At 51.4% G+C, this 11,220-nt stretch overlaps 1 protein-coding gene across 1 annotated transcript in view; it reads left to right on the top strand.

The window, feature by feature from the left end:
• Positions 1–4,437: 4,437 nt before the first annotated feature.
• METTL22 (methyltransferase 22, Kin17 lysine) overlaps positions 4,438–11,220 on the top strand; it is a 17,413-nt gene continuing 10,630 nt past the window's right edge. The window contains exons 1-4 of the mRNA XM_007939612.1: positions 4,438–4,570; positions 6,801–7,127; positions 10,464–10,504; positions 10,587–10,731. Of these exons, the coding sequence (XP_007937803.1) occupies positions 4,438–4,570; positions 6,801–7,127; positions 10,464–10,504; positions 10,587–10,731 (646 nt within the window). The remainder of the gene's footprint in view (positions 4,571–6,800; positions 7,128–10,463; positions 10,505–10,586; positions 10,732–11,220) is intronic.

An 11,220-nucleotide genomic window follows, 5' to 3' on the forward strand; every position in this document is an offset into this window, starting at 1 on the left:
CCAATCTTCCTTCCGAGGAATGGCTAGTGGGTCTGAACTGCCAGCCTTCTGGTTAGTAGTCAAATGCCTTAGGCACTATGCCACCAGAACTCCTATAGTAACCCCTACAGGGTTTCAAAGGCTGTAAATCTTTAGAGAACCAGACTGCCTCATCTTTCTCCCATGGAGGTTTGAACCACCAACCTTTCGGTCATCAGTGCCACCAGAGCTAACCACCAGAGCTCCTTCTGATGGACATTCCAAAAAAACCCAAACTCACTGCCATCGAGTCGGACCTGAATCATAGCGACCCCTCCTTGAGTTTCAGAGGCGGTATCTCTATGGAAGTAGACTGCCTCATCTTCCTTCCAAGGAGTGGCCGGTGGGTTTGAACTGCCAGTCTTCTGGTTAGCGGGCAAATGCCTTAGGCACTATGCCACCAGAGCTCCCTGATGCACAGTTGTTGTTGTTGTTGTTGTTATGTGCCGTCGAGTCGGCCCCGAGGCACTCCCAAATGAAAGAACAGCTATGTCCGGGTGAGACTTGGCATATACGTGTCGCACTGGCACCTCTATGGGCACATATGGGCACATTTGTTTTGAGATGTGTTATGCAGAGGTCTGTGTATATGTTGACATTCCTCTGGTGTGTGCATGTGCATACCTGTGCAAATGTGTGTATGTGTGTCTGTCTACCTGGGGTTTAGTACAGAACCGATACCAGGGAAATCAGTAAAGGGAGGTAGCAGCTTATAAAGCTGAGGGAGGCAGCTCTGGCCACCTCAGACACCCACTGCCGATTTGCCAGGAAGACGTGACTGTGAGGGTCATTCACTTCTTCTGTCCAAGTACCTTCCTACTTCAGGGGGACAGAGATGCTTACCTGGACCAGAGCTTTCCCTGGGCTCCCCAGCTGGTGTTGCAACTGGAAATGTTGTTAGGTAATGTGGAGTCAACTGTCATAGATAGCAACCCCATGTGACAAAGTAGAACTGCCCCATTAGGTGTCCTGCATTGTAATATTCATGGGAGCAGATGGCCAGGACTTTCTGCCACGCAGCTTCTGGGAGGTTCAAACAGGCCACCTTTGGGTTAACACTCCGGTGCTTAACCACTGGGCAACCAGGCCTCCTTTGTAGTTGGAATGGAGGCTGAACTGCATTGTGTAAGCCTCCAGTGATCCTTAAGGTGCCTCCAACTTCAGGATTCCCGGTGCTTGGAAGATTTAAGTCTTTCCCACTAGTTCACGCTAAAGTGTAACATTTGTACTGGATTTCACTTCCTCTTGGGCTCCCATTGAGGGAGTTCCTGCTTTAGCCTGGTGTTGGAGCCTTGGCGAGTGACTGACTGAAGTAACTACCAACTAAGACTTTATTACTTATGAATAATGCAGGAGCTCGGGTGCAAGAGTGGTTAGGGTGTTCGAGTGCTTACAAAAAGTCGCCAGTTCAAACCCACCAGGAGCTCCGCAGAAGAAAGATGAGGCAGTCGGCTTCCGGGAAGATTGAGAGCCTCGGAAAGAAAACTCTATGGAGCAGTTCTATTCTGTCCCTCTAGGGTCGCTGTGACTCCACGCCAGTGGGTTTGGTTTAATAATAATAACTGACTCAAACCGACCACCGGTCATGAAGATGGCACAAGACAGGGTAACATTTAGTTCTGTTGCACATAAGGTCGCCACGAGTTGGAGCCGACTCCACAAGTACTAACAACAACCACGTGAACAATAATGAATTCTAAGAGCAGTGAGGACAATAACGATAATACAAAACTTGACAGCACGCGGTTAACAGCTCAGGTTCCGGAGCTCTGGTACCCGGATTCCATCCAAGCCCTCACCATGTAGTACCTGCTCAAGTTAGTCAACTGCCTTAGAAGTGCGAGCGATGACCAGTCCCCGCACAGGAGCCGCCACCTACGCTAAGGGACTCAGTTACCCGGGGCCCCCTCCTCGGGCGACTCACGCGCCTCGCGGGCACTAAGAGCGCAGTCGCGCGCTAACGCCAGCGGCCGTAGCAAGGATGCGCGACCCGGGCAGGGAGGCGTGGCCACGGGGCAGGGCGGGCGGAAAGACAAGGCCGCGCCTGCGCAGAACGCCTACCATGGCGGCCCCCTGATCCCTGCTGTGTGAGGGTCGGTTGGGACACCAGGCTGGGCCCGGCTACCGGTAAGCCCCTCCTGGAGGGTCAGCTGGAGAGAGTAGCGTACTCTCGGGAGCAGTCCCCGGCTCCTCCTCCAACGCATCTGAAGATCGAGTCCTAAGCAGTGTCCTCACTCGCTGCCTGTTTCCCCTTTTGAGCGGGGGTATTGGAAGGAGTCTGTGACCTATTCGGGGTCCAGGCATACCCCTTGGTTCCGGATTCAAGAGGGAAGACCATGCCCAAGTTGTGTTTCTCTTGTGAGAGCACAATGCTTAACCCACAAGGATAGGCTTCAAGGAGAAGGAGCAGCCTTGGAGGAAGAAGGAGTTTCTTGCATCCTCGGACTCCAGCCCTTTATGCTTGTTGTTAAGTGCCGTCGAGTGGGACCCGACTCATAGCGACCCCTCCTTGGGTTTTCGAGGTGGTATCACTACGGAAGTAGATTGCCCAACCTTCCTTCCGAGGAGTGGCTGGGGAGTTTGAACCGCCAGCCTTCTGGTGAGCAGTCAAGTGTCTTAGGCACCGCACCACCAGAGCTCCCTTGGAAACCCAAGGGGGGGTCGCTATGAATTGGATTCGACTCAGTGGCAGTGATTTTTGTTTTTTTAATTTGGTCCCTGAAAGAGAAGCTCTGTTGGTGTAGTGCCTAAGGCATTTGACTGGTAACCAGAAGGGGGGTGGTTCAAACCCACAGCCACTCCTTGGAGGAAGATTGGGCAGCTACTCCGTAGAGACACCGCCTCGGAAACCGAAGGAGGGGTTTAGAGACACCCCCTCAGTAACCCAAGGAGGGGTTGCTGTGAGTCGGATCTGACTCAATGGCAATGCGTTTGGTTTTTGGTTTCAGTTCCTGAAAAAGGAGCTTAGGTGGTGTAGTAGTTAAGGTATTTGACTGCTAACCAGAAGGTGGGAGGTTTGAACCCACTAGCCACTCCATGGGAGAAAGATGGAGCAGTCTGCCTCTGTAAAGATTTACAGACTTGGAAACCCAGTGAGGGTCACTGTGAATTGGAATCAGCTCGGTGGCATTGAGTGTGGGTTGTTTGGGTTTTTGTTTTTGTTTTGTTTTTTTTGTCCCTGAAGTGCTCATTGTCTGTTTAATCCTCCCACAGGCCCTGACATAGGTATAGTACCAAAACCAAAACCCTTACCATGGAGTAGATTCTGACTTGTAGTAACCCTATAGGACAGAGTAGAACTGCCCCCATAGGGTTTCCAAGGCTGTAAATCTTTGTGGAAGTAGACTGTCTCATCTTACTCCTGTAGAGTGGCTGGTAGGTTCTAATTGCTGGTCTTTTGGTTAGCAGCTGAGCACTTAACCACTGTGCCATCAGGTCTCTGTATAGGTACAATCTCAAACCCAAATCAAACCCACTGCTGTCAAGTTGATTCTGACTCATAGCAACTAAGGTTTCCAAGGCTGTAAATCTTTATGACAGCAGACCGCTGCCTCTTTCTCCTGCAGAACAGCTGGTAGGTTGAAATCTTTTGGTGGCAGCTGAGAGCTTTAACCGCTGCACCACCAGGGCTCACTGTTGGTAAAATAGGGCCTCCTTATTCCCAGATAACGGTTCCAGGGAAAACCTCTTAAAGAGAATCCACTTTGCCTGGGATCCCCAGTCACGAGCTCCTTTACTGGGAAGCCCAGATAGTTGGAATTTTTAAATTACAAATCCAATTAGAAATTAAGAATGTGAATTTGTATTTGGTCGATATTTAAGAAAATGTGATGGTTTACGGTGCTATCCCTTAACTTTCCTGTTGCATGATTTTTGAAATCAAATATTCAAAATAACTAGAAAAAACAAAAAGGGACAGAGCCGTTCTTTCATCAGTGTAAGTGGAAAAAACCAGCTTCCTTGCCGTAAGTAGAAGCTAACTATAGTCAGCACAGTGCAAACAAAATAAAATTAAATCCTTTTAAGATTCTTTGTGCCTGCCAAGGCTCTGAGGCTTTCTCCTTGAGGAAGTGTTCTTGAAAGGGAAGTACTTTTCTCCTAGACTGATGTCACACTAGTCACTGCCTAGGAGTCCCTGGTAACTGAAACGTGAAGTAGTCGGCGACTAACTGGAAGGCTGGTGGTTCAAATCCACCCAGAGGCACCTTGGAAGACAGGCCTGGTGATCTGCTGAAAGATGACAGACATTGAAGTCCAGTGGAGCACAGTTCTGCTCTGACATATGGGATCAACCAGGCAACAAGTGGTTTGGTTTCGGGGCAGCCATGTTTTCAGTCTGCCCCTTTGTGACCTGCTGTCCTGAGGAATATTCTCTCCCCCACAGGTACCCCTGCTCAGGATTTATGAGGAACCTAGGCCATGGTCCAGCCAGCTCCCTCCCCAGCCATGGACGAGGTCACCTTCAAAAGCAACACAGTGCTGTCAGACGTCCACCTCTACACCCCGAACCAGAGGCACCTCATGGTGCGACTGAATGGTGTGGGACAGCCCGGTAAGGCCTGAGTGTGTGCAGAGGGACCAGCCCTTGCAGGGCCCATGCATCTCCTGTTTTTCTGTTCTTGTGTTTTGGGGGAGAAGATTGGGAAGACTGCATTGACTGTGACCCTCACACCACATCTTCAGTACTCTTCTTTCCTTGAGCAACTGTTTCCTGAGCACCTACTGTGTGCCAGGCCCAGGACTCATGCTGATGAGGCAGCAGTGAGTGAGCTCAGCCCTCAGGGGCCCACATCCAGTAGGGAAGACTGAGCCCCAGGGTGCCATCCATCTTCTGCTCCACTTCCACGCCTCCTTCCCATCCCAGCCACAGTGGCGTGAGGGGATAAGGGGTCTCAGAGACCAGTTCAAGGAGCCTGGATTTAGTCCTAAGACTCATGGGAAGCTTCTGGAGAGTCAGGAACATCAGGTCAATGCTGTAATTCTCTTTGCATGTTTCAAACAATCCCCTTGGCTGCTAGGGGAAGGAAGTGGCAGGGTGGGGGGAGATGTGCAGGAGAAAAGACAACAAGTCGCAGTGGGAGGAGATTGAGGCAGCCAGGCACTCGGTGCAGGTGGCTGGGCAGGAGTGGGACAGCATAAAGGAGAAGCCCCTGGACTCATCCTAAAAGCCAGGAAGAATGTACCCAGACAGAGAAGTGAGGGACAGGCCCCACGGGCAGAGGGCACAGCCATACGAAGACCCAGAGGTAAGAGGTGGACAGGCCCTGTCTGCTGTGGCCCTGCCTGTTGTGGTCATAATCATGTTTTCCTTGGAGAAGAGAGAGAAGAGTGAGCTCCGTCTTACATTCGGTAATGTGAAAGGGACAGAGGAGAAGGGAAAGGATGGGGGATAACAGGTCTCAAATGCCCACAGCATGCTGGGTGCTTTATGCTCATTATGGCATCCTAGCCTCGGGGTGGGATGGCTTAGCAGGCAGGTACTAGTTTCCTCATTCTGCAGGCGAGGAAACTGAGGCTCCAAACAGATGAGTGATTTGCCCCCTGTCAGACCACATGGGCACACGGAGGGTTCCAGCCCAAGACAGTTGGCTCCTAAGTCCTGCAGCCCCACTCCTGGCACACGCATTCTTATGGGGACTTGTTCCTATGGCTTTCTGGCCTCCCAACAGTGAGGGTACATCAAGCCCTCATTCTGTTGACCAAGCCTTGAGAAGTGGAGCTGTGTGGCGAGAAGGGTGGGGGCTCAGGAGCAGAGCCATCAGGGTTTGAACAAGGGCTTGAAACTGGTTTAGTCATGGCCAACGAAGAGAATCCAGAAGAGACCCAGATTTTTCCGATTTGGGTGAACGGAGATGCTAACCAGAATGGATGATATTACTGCTCAAAGCCCTGAAATGGGAGACTCGGAAGAGGTGTGATGAGCGCTTTCAAGAGCCTGATGCAAGAGATTGGGCGTTGGCAGTACCACGGAGCATGACACATATTCAAAGCAGCCCAGACTGGTTGCCATCTTTGAGCCAGGAGCTGTTGTTTCCCACTCTGCAGGCAAGAGATTTGGTTGCTATGCAATGTGCACATGGCCCTAAAAGAGTTTCAGTTTCTAGCAGGGCTGCTACTGTACTTTTCCAATCCTGGTTCCCACTCCAGTTCACCCCGGTTAAAAAAAAAAATGGGTCTGTTCTGCTGTTGCTTCCTCGGCCATGATTAAACAGGGCTGAACTAATTCAAAGCCCTGGTTCGGACTCTGCCTCAGCCACGCACTGGCTGTGTGGCCTTGGTCAGCTCACGTAAAGCTTCAGTTTCCTCGTCGGTCAGATAGAGCAGACACTACTACCGTTGTGTTCTTCTTGTTATATGCCGTCAAGTTGGCCCCAACTCATAGTGCCCCACCTTGGGTTTCCGAGGCAGTATCACTATGGAAGTAGATGACCCACTTCCTTCTGAGGAGTGGCTAGTGGGTTTGAACTGCCAGCCTTCTGGTTAGCAGTCAAGTGCCTTAGGCACTATGCTACCAGAGCTGTAGCAATTGCGAAGATTAAATGAGGTAACATGGGCCAAGTGCCTGTAACATCATAGATACCCATAACGTTGGCTGCTCTTGGTGGTGGCCCCGGCGTCACAGCTGAAGCGAACAGACCTTCTCTTTCAACATTACTGTGTCTCCACTTGGCTTTAAAACTCTTCCAAATTTGATTGGAAATGAAGCTTTCTGCAAGGGGAGAGAGAGGACAGAAGGCCCCTGGGACTATCCCCATCACTTTTGTTTTCGTCTTGCCTTTCAGTCTTCCTGTCCCAGTTCAAGCTCCTGTGGAGCCAGGACTCAGGGGCTGAAAGTGGAGACCACAGAGACGCTCAAGAGACATCGCGTGATGGGACAGGACCCCCTCCAGGGAGCGACCTCAGCCGTGAGGATTTCTCCCTCCAGACCAGCCAGGAAGGTGCAGGAGCCCAGCTGGATGAGGATGGGGACTTGGATGTGGTGAGACGACCCCGGGCTGCTTCTGACCCTCCGAGAGACAAGGTGCACCCTGTGATTCTAACACAGGAAGAAGATGATGGCATGGGGGATGAAGCACAAGCCGGCAGCCTCTGCAGTGTCGTCAGAATAGGTAATGAGGTCTGGCTCACCCTCAGCCCCCAGTCCCCATCAGGGCACAGTGTGGTCTGAGCTCTGGGGAGCTTCCAAAACATACGGGCAGCCTGCTCCTGCCCAAGACGCCTCAGGGGCTCCCCATTGCACTCGGGATAGAGTCCCGCTGACTCAGCTTGCCTTAGGAGGCCCTGTGTGCTGTGGCCTCTGCTCACCACTCCCGCCTCACCACCATCACCTCCTTCTGTGCTCTTTGTTTATCTGAGGGCTTTTCTTTGTGTTGTGCCTCCTTCCTAGAGTATGTGGCCCCCATCTCTGCTTTCTTAATAATTCCTAATTGCCATTCAAGTCCCCATAGCCATCATCTCCTTCAGGAAACCTTGCTGCTACTTCCTCCAGCATCGATGTTCTGATCTGGACTTGACATACCAGGGGTGTAGAGTCGAGTGGAGTTCGTGGAAGGCTAGGCTGGTAGCAGGGAGCCATGGGCAGGTTGTTTGACCTCTCTGGGCTCAGTTTCTATGCCTGTAAAATGGGTACAGCTGCCACTCGCCATGAGGAACTAAGAGAGATAGTACAGGTCAAGCTTTCAGTACAGTGCCTGACACATAGTAGGTGCTCAGTAAAGGGAGGTGCCATCAGCTTGAATTCCTGGGGATTGCTCTGAGTGGGGAGAAGGGAGGCCTGGCTGAGCAAGAGATTCCAGCTTCCTGCAGATGTAGAAACCAAGGTATCAGGTGGCATGGAACTCATGGTTTCGGAATCTGATGGGGCAGGATCTGGGTCCTTGTTGGTGTAGGTCCCTGGGCAGGTCTTGGATGCTCTTGTGATGGCATTGGAGTCATTTGAACCCAAAACATGACTTTCCACTTGAGGAAGGTGCTAGCTCCTGACCCTGGCTGGGGAGTGGGCCCCTGCCTCTTAGCTGAGCAAACATGCCAGGCCCTCACCACGATCACTCTAACGACCATGGGACGGACATCCTGAGGAAGGAAATCACCTGTTCCCCTGTCAGAGAGGAAGGGGGCCCGAATCTCTGCACTCAGACTGCAGGGCATCCACCAGCACCCAGGGGAAGCGCCCCTTGAGACCCACTGTGCTGACTTTTCAGCCTCTGGGTTGACTGGACTCTTGGAGAATCTGTTCTGGCTTGATGTGTTCACTCCGGGGAGCCCACAGTGTGAAGCCCAATACCTCCATTTGGCCACAGGGTGGCGCAAAGATTACACGTTTAGCTGCTAACCAAAAGGTAGGCAGGTCACATCCACCCAGAGGCGGCTGGGAAGAAAGGCCTGGCCATCTACTGAAAAGTCGGTCACTGAGAACCCTGAGGAGTAAAGTTCCACTCTCACACACGTGGGGTCCCTAGGGGTTGGTGTTGACATGACAACAACCGATTTTTTTACAAAGGGAGAGAGATGACACTAGAACTTAGTTCATGGGGTGGTTTGGAGGACTGAACGAGATGTTGCTCACCAAGCATTTAGCCCAGCACCTGACCCAGAGAAGGAACTCAGTGACGGATGTGTAGGGGGAGCTACTTCAAACCATGTGGCTACGTGTTAGGCTGTAGTGATCCGAAGTCCTTATTGAAAACAACTTCCAAGGCACAATATTGAGCCCAACCAAGATGCTGGTAACCAGAAAGTAAAAACAAGCCTGGAGTCGTGATGTGGACGCCAACTACTGGGCACCGTGTGTCAGAGGAGAGCTGTGCCCACAGGGTTTTCAGTGGCCCATTTTTCAGAAGTACATCACCAGGCCTTTGTTCTGTGGTGTCTCTGGGTGGGTTCCACCCTTTCGGTTAGCACCTGAATGGTGACCGTTTGCACCGCAGGGACCCTCCCTGCCCTGTAATTCTCCAACCCCTTCTCTTCTCTTGCTCACTCTGTCCCTGCTCCCATTCTATTGTGAGTCTGTGGTTTGGTGTGGATGACAGACATGCAAAGCCACCCTGCTGTTCGTGTGTGTGTGTGCATGTGTGCGTGTGCATGCATAGCCATCTCGTGAAAATGCAAGACTGAGTTCTTAGCAGCAAAACCACTTCACACCCTTCTTTTGCTCCTTCATCCCATATTTCTCTTTTCTTTCCCTTCCCACCATGTTTCATTCTAATACATTTTATGCTTGAAAATACTCATGATTGCTTACCATAGTTCTCTTTGGTTAAGAAAGGATATAAATTCAAATTTACTTTGTTAATTTCTAGTGTGGCTCTAAGTGTAATAAAATATTTTGAAATGAGTTGCAATTTTTAGTGGTATATACTTGATCAGAACACCATAAATTTGTAATACGCAGTTATTGGACATAAAAAGTGTAAGGGGGGGGCTGTGATTTAAGTAGGTTTGGATCCAGGCCCATTGTGACTGGTCTGCAATCTGTTGGGGCAGGAATGCCCAGTTATCTGAAAGAGCAAGCTGCTGTATCAGTAAGGGTTCTCCAGAGAAACAATAACCTGTGGATCGAAATACAGACAGAGGCCCTGGGTGATGTGAACACTCTGCTGCTGATTGGAAGTTTGGAAGTTTTGTGGCCACCCGGAGGTGCCTTGGAGGAAAGGTCTGGTGATCTACTTCCAAAAAATCAGGAATTGCGAACCCTGTGGAGGGCAGCTCTCCTCTGACACATGGGGTTACCTTGAGTCAGAGTTGGTTTCATGGCCACTGATCTTTATAGATGTACTATGAGATTTATTTTAAGGACTTGGCATTTGACTGCTATCCAGAAGGCTGGCAGTTCAAACCTACCAGCCACTCTTTGGAAGGAAGGTTGGGCAATCTACTTCCATAGCGATACCACCTCAGAAACCCAAGGAGGGGTCTCTATGAGTCGCAGTCGACTCAACAGCAGTGAGTTTGGTTTTTTGGTTTGGCCCATGCATTTGTGGGCTGCCCATCTGAAATCTTTAGAACTAGAAACTCAGGCAGGAATTGATGCCGCAGCCTTAAGGCCGAATTTCTTCTTCTCCAGGAAGTACCTTTTTGCTCTTAAGGCGTTCGTGTGATTGGGTAAGGCCCACCCACATTATGGAAGGTAGTCTGCTCTACTTTAAGCCAACTGAGTGTAGATGTTAACCCTTTCTACCCAGTACCATCGCTGCAGCAGCTAGATGAGGGGTTGGTTAAATAGCTGGCCAGGCTGACGCAAAGACTGATTCATCATGGCCTCCGGGCCAGCCTGTGGGCGATGGGCAAACACCCCCTCCCAACCAGTGGCACAGCCTGTTTTTCTGCTTCTCTCTAGAATGCTAACCGCATGCCTATCCGATCGCGTTTGCAGACTGCCATGAGCACTCCCTCTGTGGTTTTCTGTCCACCCCGTTTTCACAGTGGGCATTTCTCTCTTGGTCCAGAGCACACCATGGCCACCACCCTGGAGGACGTTGGCAAGCAGGTGGGTAGGTCCCGTCCGCTTCCCTTGGCCCTGCAGGGTTCTCCTGGGGCCTCATGCTGCCTGCGTGTTTGTCTCCCTGCAGGTGTGGCGGGGAGCCCTGCTCCTGGCGGATTACATCCTGTCCCAGCAGGACCTTCTCCGGGGACGCACCGTGCTGGAGCTCGGTGCAGGAACGGGGCTCGCCAGCATTATTGCAGCCACTGTGGCCCAGACCGTGTACTGTACAGGTGAGGACCTAGTGCCCCAGCTTCACAGGGCACGTGCTGGCGGTGTGGAAAACTAGTGTGTAACTGAAGCACCAATGTGGGCTCCCCTCAATTTCACTGTCTCCCCTGGTTTCTCCCCCACGTTGTTTCCTCAGCATTGTTAGAATGACCCAGCAATACCAAGTCGGGAGGTGACGTCACCCAACAGCTCCAAGGCCGTTTATGCTTCAGAGGCATCCAGTGCCTCTGTTGGTCCCTCTGCTCACAGACATCTCGGGAACCATGGCAAGTCGGCCTTCATAGGGCTTGAAAGAGTGCCTGGGCGGTACAAGTGATTAACACACGTGGCTGCTAACCTGAAGGTTGGAGGTTCAGGTCCACTCAGGTGTCTCAGAAAAAGCTGAGCAGTCTACTCCTGAAAACTCAGCCCGGAGACTATGGTCTGCTTCTGAAAACTCAGCCCGGAGACTATGGTCTGCTTCTGAAAACTCAGCCCGGAGACTATGGTCT

The sequence above is a fragment of the Orycteropus afer genome, unplaced genomic scaffold, assembly GCF_000298275.1.
Source record: "Orycteropus afer afer isolate SDZICR_OR568_19922 unplaced genomic scaffold, OryAfe1.0 scaffold00061, whole genome shotgun sequence".
Classification (NCBI taxonomy): domain Eukaryota; kingdom Metazoa; phylum Chordata; class Mammalia; order Tubulidentata; family Orycteropodidae; genus Orycteropus; species Orycteropus afer.